Consider the following 18,070-nt stretch of genomic DNA (forward strand, 5'->3'; position numbering starts at 1 on the left):
CCGGCGCGGCCCGACGGAGGCGCGTTCCTGCCGCCGGCGTGCGGGGCGGAGCGGAACAGGAAAGGGAGCTTGGGTGTCCGCCAGTCTCGGAGAGGGGTCGGCACGGTCCCTGGGGTCCCCCAGCCGGAGCAGTAAGCCCCCGCCACAGTAAGGCCTTCTAATTGGGGGGACCCCCCTCCTTCCGGCCGGAGCTGAGCGATTGTGGGTCCACGCCAAGCCCATGGGAACGCTGCAGGGGCAGAACAGGGTGTTAGTTCACAGCGTTTGAACTGATCCCTTGCTCCCAAATTACCTCGGGTACAGCCTACCACAGTGTCTGTCGAGTGGCACCGTTACGCTTCCAGTCCTTTGGGTCTTGGAGGCGTTGAAGGTTCCCAGAGTCTCCTAGGAAATCGCCAGCACCTCTGGGAGAGGGAACCTCCTAAACTGTTAGCGGCCCACGCCCGCGGTGGGGATTCGTTGGCCGCCAGTGTGTGGAGCTGGGCCTGGAGAGTGGGACATGGGGTGAGTATGGGGAACAGGAGAAAAGGAGGCTGGGAACGTGTTGGTTTCTCTCCCTACACTCTCCCAGTGCCTGGCATGAAGCGGACACATCAGGAGGGTGTGTTAAAGAACGGAGCATAACAGTCCAGGCAGTTTGCGGTTAGGCCCGAGAAAATGAGGGGACACTCCAAGGGAGCCAGTGCAGGTCATTTCTTCCCTGCAGTGAAATACCTTTTGGCTTAGGATCTGCCAAGATCATCTGGGTTGTCATCCAGAAAGCTCTGACTACTACTTAACTGTCTCCGTGACCTTGCACTTGCTCTCTGAACCTCTATTTCCCCATCTGTAAAGTGGGCAGATTAAGCCCCATTTCACAGGTGTTGAGAGGTGGTGAAAATAATCTGTTAGTAGGTTCCAAATACTGGACCATACACAGGGATCAGTCTGGTGAAATTTAGATCTATGTGCAAAAAAACCACGTAATTATCATCATGTGAGGTTGCCACCTGTCTTTTTTCTCCGGGGTAGAGGGACTGTTTTTTTTTGTTTTGTTTTGTTTTGTTTCTGAGATGATGTACCTCCTGCCTTCCTGGTATAAAACTTCCATTTTTTAAAGAAATGGTGATGACAGTTAATGACAGTTGTTCCCCACCCCCCCGCCGCCGCCAGTGGCTTTATTTGGCAAAATAAGAAACAGGCAGTGTTATTTCCTTCCAAAATTAAAAAAAAGAAATGTGCAGTCCCCCACAATTTGGGGACCACAGACCCATGTGAAGTCATCTCACCTGAGACAGTATATTCAATCAGTTTGGTTTCCCCTTCCACTGGTTCCTTGAAGAGGCATCCAGGCTGTCTCCTGAGAACCCTAAGATCCCAGAAGCATGAGCTGGCAGGGGCTGTGAAGAGAGTCTCATTCTACACCTTCTCCCACTTGACAGATGGAGAACAGAGGCCAAAGAGAGGGATTGACTTGTCCAAAGAGGTGAGTCCATCCTGCCAATTCAAGTGATCAACCTGATTCATTAATTTATTTCATCCACCCAATAAGTATGTGATAGGCTCCTGCAATGTGCCAACACAGCACTATGCTAGGCCCTGGGAGAAGATGGTGGGTAAAACAGATGTGGTCCCTGCCCTCCTGGAGCTCACAGCTTCATGGGGAGACAGAAGGTGCTGGGAAGAGGGGGGAGGGAAGTCATCCTCAAAGGGCACCTCAAAGTCTCCTTCTGTGGGTGCTCCTGGTGTGGGTACTGTTCTGAATATAAGTTACCGGAGCCAGAAGTTCCATCTTTTCTCCTTATTCTGCCATGAATTATTGTCTTTTTTCCTATCCTGCTGAGCCAAGCTAGGCACTCCAGGAAAAAAATCACAGAAGTCCACTTACTACTCGCTCTCCAGGGAAGAACTGAGAGTTCTTGCTAAGATGGGCCCCCAGCTCCTCACTGGTTGCTCTGTTCTAGCTCTGCAGAGCGATGACACCCTGGAGAGAGCTGCCTGCCACCCACACCGCTTCTGACATCAGTACTTTGTCTTTAAAGAAACTCCTTTCCCCCTCACTCAGGCCCTGGATTTGGTGAGACTCACCCTACTCCTCTCCAGAACCGGGCAAACGATCAGGCCTGGACAATGAACATATTCCATTGTTCTAGACACAACGATTGGCTCTGGGTGGGCCCATAAGCCAAGCCAAATAGTTGAGAATGATATCCAGGTCATTTGTTGCAGTTTACGAGAAAGAGATTGTTCCCCTTTTACTGAGTTTGTTGAGCTGGGGCTTCAGCTTCAACCACAGGGGGGCATCTTTGACACTCCAAGCAGAGAGATTGTCTAAGAATAAAATGAACACAAAGAGAAGCTAAGAAATGGAAAGAGTCCTGGTGTCCTGGTGACATAATTTGAGCACCTGGATCCATCCATGCCTGAAGACCTGCTTCTGGATTGTTCTGTTAGGTAAACCAATGAATTCAGTTTTTGCTGAAGCCAGTTTGTGTTGGGTTTTTGTCACTTCCAGTCAAAATAGTCCCAAATAATTTACCTACATCTCCCCCAACCCGGACTGGTGTACTGGATTATTTACATTGTAGAAAAATGCCTGAAAGGGTGAGCTACTCCTGACATATTGGAACCCAAAGGCAAAAATTTGAGGTGCATCTCTGCCACTGTATGACCTAGGACGATGATGCTACTCCTCACAGCCTCATTTTCTCCATTTATAAAATAGAGAAAAACATCCTTCCTCCCTACAGATGTTATGAGGATCAAGAGAGAGAATGCACGGAAAAGAGCTTTGTAAACTGAAAATGGCTTTATAAATGTAAGTGATTGTCATTAAATTTTAATAAGTGGCTTGCCCAAGGAGTAGAAATTACGGTGGTATTGGAAAGGCACTCTCAGAGCTATAAGTAGCTGGGACAGAATGTCTCCTCGTTTTCAAGACTAACCTTGGGGAGTCTTCCTTTCCTACAGAAAGGAAGTCTGAGAACTCTCCACAGGAAGAACAGAACAGAACAGTTGTGAGCTCAAGTTGGGAACTTTAGACCATAAGGCAAAGATGATCCTGGAGCTGGATGAGAGAAGCCCCCAGGGCACTTAAAGCCAATATCCTAGCAGAGAAAGGTTTGTGACTTGTCAGATAGCCTTATGCCTAAAGTAAGTGTTCAGTTGCCTTGAACGGTTATTAAGCCCTTACAGCATTCTAGCTCCCCTGATCTTTGCTTTAGATATATTATCTTATTTAATCTTCACAATAACCCTAAGAGGTAGTGTTATGGGCTGAATTATATCCCTCTCCCCCACCCCCAAATTCATATGTTCAAGTCCTAACTCCCAGTACCTCAAAATGTGACTGTTTGGAGATAGGGCCTTTAAAGAGGTGATTAAGGTAAAATGAGGTGATATGGGTGGGCCCTAATCCAGTATCACTGGTGTCCTTTTTTTTTTTTTGCGGTACGCGGGCCTCTCATGTGGCCTCCCCCATTACGGAGCACAGGCTCCGGACGCTCAGGCTCAGCGGCCATGGCTCACAGGCCCAGCCGCTCCACAGCATGTGGGATCTTCCCAGACCAGGGCACAAACCCATGTCCCCTACATCGGCAGGCGGACTCTCAACCACTGCGCCACCAGGGAAGCCCACACTGGTGTCCTTTTAAGAGGAGATTAGGACAGAGGCTAGATGATGACCATGGGGAACATAGCAAGAAAGGAGCCACCTTCTGAGGGGCCTCAGAAGAAATCAAACTTGCTAACACCTTGATCTTGGACTTTGAGCCTCCAGAACTGTGAAAAAATAAATATCTGTTGTTTAAGCCACGCAGCCTATAGTATTTTATAATGGTAGCCCTAGCAAACTAATACAGACGTGAACTGTTTTACACATGAGGACAATGAGGTATGCCCATTTTACAGACGAGGACACAGAAGTTAAATTACTTCCCCAGGGACTTCCCTGGCAGTCCAGTGGTTAAGATTCTGCACTTCCACTGCAGGGGGCACAGGTTTGACCCCTGGCTGGGGAAGTAAGATCCTACATGCTGCGAGGCATGGCCAAAAAGAAAAAAAATTACTTCCCCAAAATCGCACCTCTAGCAAGTGAAACAGCTGGTATTTATCCCTAGGTAGAGCCCACATTCTTAACTACGATGCCATATAGATTATTCTGTAGAGTAGATTCAATTCTTCTCAACCACCCGGGTTTCCTTTTTATTTCCGATGCCAGTGGTTACTGGCATCAGACCATCTGGGTTCAAGTCTCAGCTCTTCATTCCTTGGATTATAAGCTGTAAGGATGCTACGTGTTCACCGTCCCATGGCAAAGACCAAGAGAATAGGCCAACATATCCTCAGATGAAGAGTTTCTTTTTTTTTTTTTAATGGCTGTGTTGGGTCTTCGTTGCTGTGTGTGGGCCTTCTCTAGTTGCAGCGAGCGGGGGTTATTCTTCGTTACGGTGCGCGGGCTTCTCATTGCGGTGGCTTTTCTTGTTGCTGAGCATGGGCTCTAAGTGTGCAGGCTTCAGTAGTTGTGGCACTAGGGCTCAGCAGTTGTGGTTCGCGGGCTCTAGAGTGCAGGCTCAGTAGTTGTGGCACACGGGCTTAGTTGCTCCATGGCATGTGGGATCTTCCCGGACCAGGGCTTGAACCTGTGTCCCCTGCATTGGCAGACGGATTCTTAACCACTGCACCATCAGGGAAGTCCGAAGAAGTTCTTAATACTTTTAAGAGCCTGTGGTGAAAGTTATGCCTGTCTTTCTATGGTTTTCTTAAATCCCCCTCTTTTCTTTACAATGGTTTGAATTAGTTTTCTGTCTCATGTCCCTGAAAGAGTCCTAAGGAAGGCCATTTCTTTCTCTTTCCTCCCTCAACCTCACACATTAAATCTTGCTCTTTGACTTGATAATCAAGTCATTCATTCCTTCAGCCACTCAGCTAGTAAGTGTCAGTGACATCTTCTACTTGACAGGTCCTTTGCTATGCAGTGGGGACACAAAGATGAGGAAGACCCGGTCTGCCCTGGAAGAACTCACTGTCTAGTGCACGAACAAGGAAACAGATGGGGTAGAATTAGAATGACAGAGGTTCACTCAGAGATTTTCAGAGCCACGTGAATGGGCTCGCTGGAGCTGTGATATTAAATGAGTCATTCAACTTTTTTTTTTTTTTTTTGGCGGTACGCGGGCCTCTCACTGTTGTGGCCTCTCCCGTTGCAGAGCACAGGCTGTGGATGCGCAGCCTCAGTGGCCATGGCTCACGGGCCTAGCCGCTCCGCGACATGTTGGATCTTCCCAGACCGGGGCACGAACCCGTGTCCCTTGCATCAGCAGGCGGACTCTCAACCACTGCGCCACCAGGGAAGCCCCATTCAACTTTTAGAATCTCAGTTGTTTCATCTATAAAGCGGACATCGTTAAAAAGTATGTATTCTTTCATGGGTGATGAAATAATGGGCTCTGTACTTGAAACAAACTTTACATGTGAAGAATTGTTCATTCAATAACAAGATGCCTTCATAGCTGTACCATGTCTCACCTGGGAAGTATCTGTTTTATTCAGAACTCTTGGGTTGCAAATGACAGAGACCCAATAAAAACTGGCATAAGCAGGAATAGGTTCCAGTAGGATCCAGCAGCTCATGTGATAGGGTTGGGAGTCAACATCTACCCATGGACCCTGCTTTCCCATCGGTGGTTGGCTCCATGCCCAAGCAAGATCTTCCCAAGCCATGGCAAGATGGGTTTGCTAGCTTTGTGGTCAGAGAATGTGGTCTGTGTGATACTCATACTTTGGAGTCTATGGAATATCCCTTTGAGGCCTAGTACATGGTTCATTTTCATAACTGTGCTTTTAAAGAATATGCTCTCCCTGTTAATGGAAGGAAGTTCTTTCTATGTCTGTTAGCTCAAGTCTGTTCATTGCATTGTTCACATTTTGTAGATCATTACTCTTTTTTTTTTTTCTGTCTGCTTGATCCATGCATTTCTGAGAAGTGTGTTAAAATCTCCCATTACTGGGACTTCCCTGGTGGTGCAGTGATTAAGAATCTGCCTGACAATGCAGGGGACACAGGTTCGAGCCGTGGTCCGGGAAGATCCCACATGCCGCGGAGCAACTAAACCCGAAAATGTTGGGGAGGAAAATCTCCCATTATGATTGCTGATTTACCAGTTTCTCCTTGTGAGTCTATTGATTTTTTGCTACATATATGGAGACGAAGTTATTATTATAGATGCATACTAGCATTCTTTTGACTAGTATTTTCCTGAAGTGTAGTCTTTTATCTTTAGTCTTTCTGTCATTATGTTTTTGGAGTGTCTTTTGTAAAAATCAAAAAGCTTCATAAGGGCTTCCCTGGTGGTGCAGTGGTTGAGAATCTGCCTGCCAATGCAGGGGACACGGGTTTGAGCCCTGGTCTGGGAAGATCCCACATGCCGTGGAGCAACTAGGCCCGTGAGCCACAACTACTGAGCCTGCGCATCTGGAGCCTGGGCTCCGCAACAAGAGAGGCCGCGATAGTGAGAGGCCCGCGTACCGCGATGAAGAGTGGCCCCTGCTTGCCGCAACTGGAGAAACCCCTCGCACAGAAATGAAAACCCAACACAGCCAAAAATAAATAAATAAATATTAAAAAAAAAAAAGCTTCGTAAAAAATCCAATATTAAAGTCTCTGTCTTATAATAAGTAAACATTGATCTGTTTACATTTATTGTGGTTATTGATCAATGTGAACTTATTTCTACCATCTAATTTTGTGTTTTACATTTACTATGCTTTCTCTATGCATCTTTTTTCTCCTTCTAAGCCTTCTATTTTAATGGTTTAGTTTTCTTTATTCTTGGTTTTGCTTCTCTTAGTTTGGAAGATCTGTAATTCATACTTTGTGAGACATTTCCCACGAGAATCCTCTTGGTTTTCAATACCAGAACATCACACAACTTTCTTATCTCTCAACGCAACATTTTCTGGCCAATATTTAAATAAGAAAATTTTATATTTACATCCCTAAAACTCAGCACAATGTTTTAAACAGAACTCAGTGTAGGAAATAGCTCAAGCAATATTCCAGCCACTATTGGTAGAATATCAGAATGAAGTGTTCTTTGTAAATTGTGCCTCCACAGCAACAAAATGGGTGTGCATCTGAGATGTTGGTGCTAAGGGAAGTATCATGGTATTGGGCTATTACACACAATGCTTTCGTTTGCTAACAGCAGCATCATTTGTTTGGTGGTTAGGAAGCAGTGGTTTCTGGTTTTGCTTCTTGTGTGTAGTAAAATATACATAACGAAACTTACTCTTTTAACCATTTTTAAGTGTACATTCAGTGGCATCAAGTACAATCACAATGTGCAACCATCTTCCATTTTCAGAACTTTTTCATCATCTCAAACAAACTCTGTACCTATTAAACAATAACTCCCTATTTCTTCTGTGTCCCCCAGCCCCTGGTAACCTCTGTTCTACTTTCTGTCTATGAATTGGCCTATTCTAGGTACCTTATCCAAGTGGAATCATACAATATTTGTCCTTTTGTGTCTGGCTTATTTTCCTTAACATAATGTTTCCCAGGTTCATCCATGTTGTAGCATGTATCAAAATTGTATTCTTTTTTAAAGTTACTATTTCATTTTATGTATATAATATATTTTGTCTATCCATTTATCTGTTGATGGACATTTGTGTTGTTTCTACCTTTTGACTATTGGGAATAACACTGCTATGAACGTTGGTGTACAAATAACCATTTGAGTCCCTGCTTTCAATTCTTTTGACTATAAACCTAGAACTGAAATTGCTAGATCATATGGTAATCCTATGTTTAACTTCTTGAGAAACCACCAAACTGTTTTCCACAGCAGCTGCACGATTTTACATTCCCACCAGCAGTGCCAAGCGTTCTAATTTCTCCACATCCTTGCCAACACTTGTTATTTTCTGTTTTGTTTTAATTGTCGTCTTACTTGCTATGAAGTAGTATTTCATTGTGGTTTTAATTTGCATTTCCCTAATCACTAGGGATGTTAAACATCTTTTCATGGACTTATTGATGTTCATACATCTTCTTTGGAGAAATGTCTATTCACAGCCTTTCTTCATTTTTGGATTGGGTTGCTTGTTTGTTGTTGAGTTGTAGGAGTTCTTTATATTCTCAGAATATTAATCTCTTATCAGATATATGATTTGTAAATATTTTCTCCCATTCAGTGGGTTGTCTTTTCACTCTCTTGTTAGTGTCCTTTGATGCACAAATGTTGTGAATTTTGATGAAGTCAGATTTGTCAATTTTTTCTTTTGTTGCCTGTGCTTTTGTGTCATATCCAAGAAATTATTGCCAAATACAATGGCGTAAAGCTTTTCCCCTGTGTTTTTTCTAACATTTTTATAGTTTTAGCCCTTATGTTTAGGTCTTTAATCTATTTGAGTTAATTTTTGTACATGATGTAACGTAATGGTGCAACTTCAATCTTTTGCATGTGGCTATCCAGTTGTCCCAGTACCATTTATTGAAAAGACTGTCTTTTCCCTCATTGAATGGTTTTTGGCATCCTTGTTGAAAATCAACTGACCATATATGTGCGGCTTTATTCCTAGGCTTTCTAGTCTATAGTCTGTTCTGTTGGTCTGTATGTCTATCTTTATGTTGGTACTACACTGTTTGAAGGAAGCAGTGGTTTTAATCATATTAAATCTTTTTTTTTTCATTTTTTTCTTCCATTTTAATGAACACTTTACAAAGTACAAAATATACTATCTTTTTGGGGGGGAACATTAGGTACTTTTTTTTCTCCATCATACAGTACATGAATCTCAAGGGTTTTGTGTTTCTTCAAGAAAGAAAGAAAGTGTGAGGGCCTGCGGTACTGGGCTGCCTAGTTTTCCCCCCGCCCAGACCTTGGGACAGATGTAAGTGCCGCTGCTACTGCTGGTTAATCATATAAAATCTTAATACAATAGACTGTTGCTTGTGTACAGGTGTTTCACTGTATTTTATTTATGTTTTAGGAAATTGTTTGGGGTTTGGTGTTGACACATCATGCATTATAATTTTTCCCATTTAAAATAATGGGAAATACACTTCCTTCTGGTCTGTGTTTTCACACAGAACATCTGATTTCTAACACAGATTACTGATGTTAAGCAAGAGATGCCTGTATTTTATTTCTACCCTTTATTGGTTACCCCTACATTTTTTTTTTTTTTTTTTTTTTTTTTTTTTCTTTTTTTTGGTGTCCCTTTTTTTTTTTTTTTTTTTTTTTTTTTTTTGCAGTACACGGGCCTCTCACTGTTGCGGCCTCTCCCACTGTGGAGCACAGGCTCTGGACGCACAGGCTCAGCGGCCATGGCTCACGGGCCCAGCTGCTCCGCGGCATGTGGGATCTTCCCAGACCAGGGCATGAACCTGCGTCCCCTGCATCGGCAGGCAGACTCTCAACCACTGCGCCACCAGGGAAGCCCCAACATAGATCTTTTAAAGCATAGGCTCATCCAGAAAGAATTGCCAGAGGATTAAAACTCATGCTGAGTTCAATCAAAAATCACCACTGGAGTGTGAAAGGAACTTTCCTAATTAAGCAATTCTAGAACATTCCCAACTCTTGACTACATGAGCAGTGGTGGGGAACCGTCATATCCGGGCTTGCTGGTAAGATGCCTTCTCCACAGACAGTGACCAGGGTGGCCTGGAAAAGTGCATAGTGGTCTGACATGGAGCAACGTACCTTGGTGTGCTGTACCCCACAGTGGGTGGGTATCAGCGAATGCCACCCAGGAGACTCGAGTATCCTGGAGCTGCAGCGCTTTAGAACAGACTGAAGGTGTTTACAGTGAAGGGTAAGGAATGTGCCATCTAGTTTAGTTTCATTGCAGCTCATACGTGGAAACTGGATAGACTGGGCAGCTGTCCATCCACTGGGGGTCTGGATATCTCACTCCATGTGATACTGACCAGGGTTCTTGGCCTTCCTCAATCAATAGAAATTGATCAGAGGCCAGACAAGAAATTCAGGCAAGGCCAGAGGTATAATTTAGATACAATAAAATTCATTCACTTCAGTATTGACAGACACATAGAGTTGTGTGTGACCACTGCCACAATTAAAATACAGAACAGATCCATCACTCCCCAAAATTCCCTACTTTCCCTCTGATGTAGGCTCCTCACCCCACCCTAAACCCTGGACAACCACTTGTTTGTTTTCTTTTTTTTTTTGTTTTTATTTTTAATTTTTATTTTATATTGGACTATAGTTGATTTACAGTGTTGTGTTAGTTTCAGGTGCACAGCTAAGTGATTCAGTTTTATATATATATATATATATATATATAGTCATGTTTGTCTCACCATGATAAAGCGAATCATCTAATTCAAACTGAGGCCAGAGAACGAGCCCACTGCAGCTGTCAAAGAAGCTTGGAAAAAAGGAGAAAAAATAGTTTTCACGTGCTGTTCCTTCTGTCTGGAATGCTCTTCTTCCACCTCTTGAGATTGCAACTCAGTTGTCACTTCTTCAGAGAAGCATTCCCAGTGGTGGGCCACCCTCTCCTTCAAGGTCATGGTCCCCTATTACCTGTTTTCAGAGAACTAGATATTCCTTGGTATCACCTGTTACAGTTGTGGTTTTACTCTTACTGGTGTGAATTTTTTAGACGAATGGCTATCTCCCAAATTAGACTCGACGTTTCACAAGGGCAGGAACTTTCCCCCTGACCTTTAGGCTCCTCAGCGTTGGCGTATTCTCTGTACACATTAGGTGCTCGGCAGTGGTTTGCTGGATAAATGAATGATTCCTTAAACAAGATCCAGTATATGAAGGTAGAATATTTTTCACCATGTCCTTTGTCAAGAGAGGCAGTATAGCCTATGAATAAGATATGGAGTCAGACTACTTGAGTTCAAATCTCAGCTTTTCCATTTACTTGCTGTTTAACCTTGGAAAAATCACTTGAGGTCTCTGCCTCAGTTTCCTCTGTCATAGTTTTGTTGTATGGACTAAATGAGTTAATATATGCAAATCACATGCTTGGCATACTTACTACATTCAATAAATGTGAGTTGTTATTTTATTAAAGCCCTTGCTTCAGACTACACTAAGCAATTGTGTATAGCTGCTCATTACAGAAATTACACCTTCTGACACCAGTGGCAGAGATATTGCACTGCATTTTGATTCATACTCCTTGGGCCAACTCCTTCCCCTCCACCCCACATTGTCTGTTTCACTACATTACTTGATTTGATGTCACTGAAGCATGTAGTGAAGGGATCCTTTGGTTTTTGCAGCTCCTGCCTTGTGAATGTCAGTACTGTTTCTAGAAGAGGAATAAACTCGAGGACAAAGCATAAATCCAACAGCTGCCTAGGCAGCCTAAGCTGCAAAGTGGTAAAATGAAATAAGTGTCTTGTGCATTTTACTTTGAAGTGACAGGAAAATAAGTGACCCATAAGCCACTAATCACTTAGATCACTGATGAGGGGTTCTGGCTTCCACAAGATTGCCTCGGAGCCAGCTAGGTGCTTGCAGTTCAGTACATTGGCCATTACATTAGTCAATGAAGAGGAATTAAATGAAGCAAGGGGTTCCCATTTATTTGGTGAAGAGATTTTATGCATGAGGTTACTAGGCTTTGAAACAAGTAAGCGATGCTAAGGACGTTGTGCCTTCTAATCCTGCCACCCATAGGCAGCCCTGGTGGGTGTCCCATCCATGAGCACTGCAAATCCTCGTCTCCTTGACCCTTTGTACACTGTTGATGAAAAGCGCTCTCGTTTGTTTCCTTATGCTCATGTTGGATCTAGAGATTTGAGGATAAAGATTTGGTTTTCTGCTTCCAATGGGTATAGTAGCTTTGACTTTTGTTTGAGGGGAGCTCTGTGGTTCTATGCTCAGTTTACAGAATGAGACAGCCTGGGTTTGATTTCTAGTGCCATCACTTGTGAATTCTGTGACCTTGGCTATGCCACCTAACCTGTCCCAGTTTTTTTAATTGGAAAAATGATTCCAATCATAAAGATTGTCGTGAAGATTAAATGAATTATTACTCATAAAACAATAGTACACTGCATCATGTAAAGTAAATGCTTAACAAATTATTTTATGATATTATTTGTTTCCTGTTTTTGATATCCTTTTAAATAATGTATGGAGTACATGGCTATCTCTATGCTAAAAACCTTACATACATTATCTTATTTAGTCCTTTAAATCACAGATGTGAGATAGGTATTATTCTTATCTCTGTTGTACAGGTGAGAAAACTGAGACTCAGAGAGATTAAGTCACTTGTCGAGGGTCACACAACCAGTAAGTAGTAGAACTTCCTCTCCCCACGACTGCATGCGGAAGAAGGGAGGAGGCTGTAGAGAAGAGGGAGGGCTATCAAGGTTCCAGGCAAGATGCTTGCTATGTCTTCTGGGCAGACTGAAAAGTGAGGTCTAAGGACCCTGGACAATCAGCCACCCCTAGCTGAGCAAAGAATGCAGCATGCCACTGGGCTTTCCTAACATTTATTCTCATTGCCATCATGATTATTGCTCCCTACCTATGTAGCTACCCCTTTCCTCCCTGACTCAAGAGCAAATCAAAGAAATCTCTTGTAGGGAGACAATATAACCCCGTGATTAAAAGCGGGGCCTCTGGACTCAAACTGCAGTGGTTCAAATCTGATTACTTTTTGAGTGATCTTGAACACTTATTCAACCCTCTAGGCCAATAGTTTTCAAAGTATGGTCTGGGTTTTAATTTCTAATGTGCTAAATATTGAGATACATATATGCTATTGATACATAAACAAAAGCTCATTGAGATCCACCATGATTTTTATGAATGTAAAGCAGTTTTGAGAACAAAAAGTTTGAGGACCATTGCTCTAGGCTTTAGTTTCTTCTGCAAATTAGGAATGATAACAGTATCAACCTCATGAAATTGTTAGGAGATTAAATGAGATAATGCACATAAAGCTCCTAGCCCAATACCGGACATATAGTAGGTAGTCAGTAAAGCATTATGATTTTTCAATATCATTATTGATCTTCTGCTTTGGGTTTGCTGAGGGTCTACAGCTAACCTCCTTGTTAATTGTAAGGTGGAAGTATATACGTGATTATTTACTAGGAAAAACACATACATCATCTGTCATTTGTGTGGTCATCATAGTCCTGGGTACAGTAGCAAAACATATAGGAGCTTTCAGTCTGTCTGGGGAGACAGGCCTCATACGTGAAACAACATCAAACCTGGTAAGATGGTGTATACTACTAAATCAAGTAAAGTATATGTGCAAAACTGCATGGAGTGAGACACCTCTGTACTTATGTTCAGAGAGGAGGAAGACCAGAGCCAGAAATTGAAGGTTTGGCTGGGTGATATATGTCCCAGAAATGTCCTAACCATACCCAGCAAGAGTATACAGGCTTCTCAGGGAACCCATAGGGTGTGTACCAGGCCCTTAATATCAACATTGGAAATTGGATGTTCTCTGGTATCTGGGAATACTCTGGCACACTTTAACAAAACAAAAATCAAATTCCTAGCACTTAAATCACATTATCAGAAAATGCAGGGATATGGAGTCAGCTGACCTGGTTTCAAATCCCAACTCTGTTACTTCAGTAACTGTGGAAGCTGGGCTATGTCCAGTCACTGCATGGAGTCTCGTAATCCTATTGTGGAAAACGGGGTTGGTGCTAATTGGCCCCCAACATAAGTGGAGCAAATGAGATCATGTAGGCAATGGAGCTTCACAAATTATAAAGCCTTAAATGAATGTGCAGTGGTGTCACCACATGGTCTTTTGCCTCTTTTGCCTGTTAAATCTCTACCCCCGTGATGTTCTGAGACTGGTGGCATCTGCTCCAGAGAGGAAGCAGGCCTGGAATAGCCTGGGTATTTACAGAGGAGATTGGCAGAGTCTGAGTTGTGAAACTCAGTGGTCTGCTCCAGATCATCCTGTTGAGTTCCTCACTCTCAGGAGCACTAAATTTACTCTCCCCATTTAAAAAAAATAGCTTCCTAATTTTGCTTATAATGTTTCTCTTCACTTGATGGTGAGGGGTTTGGGGATTTAAGAATACTCCCATACAAAGGGCCGTTCCTTACCTCAGAATAATCCTGTTGGGCTCATAGCTCACCCCTCATTGTCAGACACACAGCGAGAGTAACTTGCTCAGAATTCGTGGTCTTTTTGAAACCCATCAGAGAAACTCTGAAGAATAGCTCTGCTGTTCCCAGGCACGAGAAGGATTATTTTATGTGGATTGCGTGCCTCCAATAAGCTAGTCACTAGAGGAAGAGTTAGCTGCAGCCTGCCTTCCGAAGGCTTGAATTCATAATGCACTCATGTGTGACCTAGGACAACTAAACCAGTCCGAGACGTGGTTACCCATGTGCACTTTGGAGCCTTCTCCTCTTACTCACTGTGTGACCTTAGGTGGTTCACTTCACCTCTCTGATTCAGTTTCTGCATCTGTCAAAGAGGGATCATGAGTACTGATCCTATAGGGCTAATGTGAGGATTGAAGAAGATAATGCATGTACGTTTATCTCCGTGCCTGGTATATAGTTAGCAGTTGGCAAATGTTAGCCATGATAATGCTAGGATCTTGTCACAGTGTAAAGGAAGCCACGCCCCTGACCTCCGAGGGCTTGTACGCAAAATAAGATAAGATATAGAAGAACAAATAACCCGAACGTGGGCAGAAGGGCCAGGAAGGTTGCATTCAGTACAATGGCCATTGCTCAATCCTGGTGGTGTCACTGAATTCTCCTTCCTTTTTACGCCTTCCTACCCAAATTGCTGACCTCACCCACAGAACAACGCATTCTTTCAACTGCTTAGAAACCACTTTTCCTTTAATTTCCCCCCTAAGTGGGGTGAGGCGGGGGAGGGGAGGGAAAGGGAGAGGGAATAAACACCAGCTGGGATGAGAATATGAAGAAAAGACAGGTTTCTTTCTTTTCCTCATTAAAAAAAAGGGTAGGGTAGTGGAGACAGGGAGAAAAATGTGTTCTTGATGAGGAGGGGCTGCTGGGAAGAGCTGTGCAGGTGGTTTCACCAAGGCCCTGCTTCTAATCATCTCGTCGCAGGCAATGCTCTGGCCCTAGCCAATCATTTATTTACACCAAAAGGTGCCAACGCCAGAGGCAGGTGTCAAAACAATAACACTCCTGGAAATGAATAGTCTCTCCCTAACTCTGCCAGCCTGAGGGGAGCTTTCTCCTTAGGAGCGCTTTTTGCGAAAATGCGCTCCCACCCAGAGCAGTGCGGAGGGTCCACTCTGAGAACATTTGATACTGATCTGCAGCCACCCTCCAGAGCCCAGTTGAAAACGGGGGCAAAGCTTTGTCTTTTCAAAGGACTCACCCTCAGCCTTCCTTGTAGCACCTGGCACCCCGACAAAGCGAAATCTTTGCTTAGATTGAGCTTTTGCACCCAGAGAAACGCAGAGGCAGATAAGGGGCTTAAAATGGTGGGAGCTGCTGTTCTTTGGCGATAAATTAGAAATAAAAATGAATTCTAGAGTTGAGGATTGAAAAAAAAAATTTTTTTAAATATGAATTGAAACTGAGACACAGAAAGGCTAAGTGATTTGCTCAAGTAAGTGGCAGAGCCAGAATTCGAACCCAAGCAGTCTGGCTCTAGTGCACACACTCTTAACCACTACACACTCTGCTTTGCTCTTTCCTGTTCAGTTCAGAGAAAGGGTTTTCTTTTCTTGACCCTACAGCCAAAGAGTTGTGATTACAGCTTATAATATCCTTTCTACAACTGTGTGTGTGCTGGTATTTATTTCTCATTTCAGTCAAGAATCTCTTGATGCTTTGAACACTTTCTCACCTGTTCTGTGCACAACTGCATATACTCTCAAATAATTAAAATATTTTTCTTCTTGATTTAATAAGCAGAAATTGTTCTATTTGGAGCTGGAGTGTCTTATGAGCGCACTGTAATCTGAATTACAACTAAAATCACTGGAGATGCACTCAGTTTTCAGAGAATGCCTTGCCATTCTAGCTTTGGAATAATGGGAAGGTATTTCCCAGTGACCTGACCTAGAAATTCTGTACCTGAGTTCTCCAGACTACATGATTCTTTTGGAATCCTGAGATCATGTAAGCATCTGAATCTTGGAATTTTCAACCTCCTGGAGAATTCTTTTTTCTTCATTACCTCCTCCAATCCTGCTCAGGAGAAAGCTGGGCCTTGGGAAGTAGGGGTTTGAGCTAATTATCAGGTTGCACTCAGTCAGTTCTTGCTGGGGGGTCGATTGCTAGAATCTGCTCCAGAAGAAATTTTGGAACCTCCAGGGCAAAAGATATTGTGCTTCAGATCCCAGGGCCAGGTTCAGTCTCCACAAAGGATTTAGGAGGTCAGAATTTCCTAGACAAAATCCACATTGAGCAGCCTCCAGAAAGTTCCTATCACCTGCAAGGTAGAATCATGATCTCCAGGGAAGGTAATAGGTACTTGTTTCATGTGTTGGCTTTCATTACAGATAGAAGCAGCAGCAGCAACAGCAGCAACACAACTTTGGACCAACTGAGCATTTAATTGAACTTCACCTGATGGGGTGACATTTTGTTTCTCAGGCAAATTCGGTTGCTATTAAGAGGGAGGTAGTTATCATGGTTAAATATACTCTCATTGCAACAGAGTACTAGGGGAGCTTTTTAATATTTATGTGACAATAATTGATCTCTTACCACTGTCAAGTACTGCTAAAGACTTATCAGCTTGCTGCTTCAGTACCATATGTTGTAGCCAAGATGCGCTCCGTGTATCCTTCCTGTGCCTTGGGCAGAGAACATTTGCAGTGGATCAGAATAGAAAATGATATGGGCTTCAGAAAAGCTCCTTGCTCTTAGCTTTCTCCTCAATGTCCGGGTATGTGAGTTATGATTATAAAGTAATGAGATCGCCTCCCCAAACCACTTGTGAAATGAAGCCTTGGTCCTTAATTGTTCCCTCCCCCAGGTACGGACCAGGAAGTGGGTGACCCAATTAAGGGGGATTCCTTGTAAATTCACCTTGTATTGCATATAACTTATTTTAAATAGGCCATTCTGTGAAACAACCTGCATTGGCAGGCAGATTCTCAACCACTGTGCCACCAGGGAAGCCCCATTTGGTTTTTCTTAATGAGCCATGTGTTGATTTTGCTTGTCTTACTTCAGCAATAACAAAATTTAGCACACACATACCATAAATCTCCCAGGAACCTAAGGAGTGGGCCTTTTTCAAATTTTATTTGAGCCAGATTTTCATTAGGAATTTGTTTGTGGGTATGAGTGAGCTACTTGGGGAAAGATAGTTTAACTGCTTGAAGCTATGAGGGTACCCTTAGGTAAACTGCATCAGAGAATCACAGTGGGGGTCAAGGAGCCTGAAACATTAATGTAAGCATCCCACAGCCATATGCACAGGGAGAGCGGCCCAGTGGCCCTTCCTTCCTTTTACGCTGGGGTTGTCATGACTCTTGGATTCTTGTGACTGGAGAGTCACAGTTCTAGTGGACGAGGTTAAATAAGGCAAGCGTGTTGTGTTACATGCTCATGATAATATTTGTATATTAGAAGCATCCTGACATGGTGGATCTTAAAGAACTGACATTCATAAGTCTTTCCTCAGACACACTGTCTATGACATCACTCACATAACGAGATCTTTCTATTACAAAATCTAAACACAGCAAATATTTTGACAAAAAACTGGGCATGCCAACCACATTAGAATGCTTTTTCCAGAAATCATGGGCCATCTTTTCTGGGATGGAGAATCTTCTTTTCTGTTTGTTCATTTGTTTGCTTGCTTTTCTGGGGAGTAAGGGGAAGGATGTTTTCCAAGTTATTTGAAAGAGACTTAAAGACATTTAACCCTTCTTCATAGCTACTGATGAAGGCCTAAGATAAACTTTTCCTGTATTTACCTTTGGAGAATTAACCTTTGGAGAATTCTGGAAACAGGTTGAATGTGGTCATCAGGGGCCCTGGGCAAATGATGTCTGTATATTTCTTAGACAACTTTCCAGGTATTTGGAAAATCCAGTACACAGCCCTAATGCCACAGTCCAAGTGAATTATTTCTTAGAACTCCTCTGGAT

General features: G+C 43.2%; 1 protein-coding gene across 1 annotated transcript in view; it reads right to left on the bottom strand.

Moving 5' to 3' along the window:
- The window catches only part of LHFPL4 (LHFPL tetraspan subfamily member 4), a 28,161-nt gene extending 27,939 nt beyond the window's left edge, over window positions 1-222 (bottom strand). The window contains exon 1 of the mRNA XM_024740645.1: window positions 6-222. Within this exon, the coding sequence (XP_024596413.1) occupies window positions 6-222 (217 nt within the window). The remainder of the gene's footprint in view (window positions 1-5) is intronic.
- Between the last annotated feature and the right edge of the window lie 17,848 nt (window positions 223-18,070).

The sequence above is a fragment of the Neophocaena asiaeorientalis genome, unplaced genomic scaffold (assembly GCF_003031525.2).
Source record: "Neophocaena asiaeorientalis asiaeorientalis breed wild unplaced genomic scaffold, Neophocaena_asiaeorientalis_V1.1 scaffold325, whole genome shotgun sequence".
In the NCBI taxonomy this organism is placed as follows: Eukaryota; Metazoa; Chordata; class Mammalia; order Artiodactyla; family Phocoenidae; genus Neophocaena; species Neophocaena asiaeorientalis.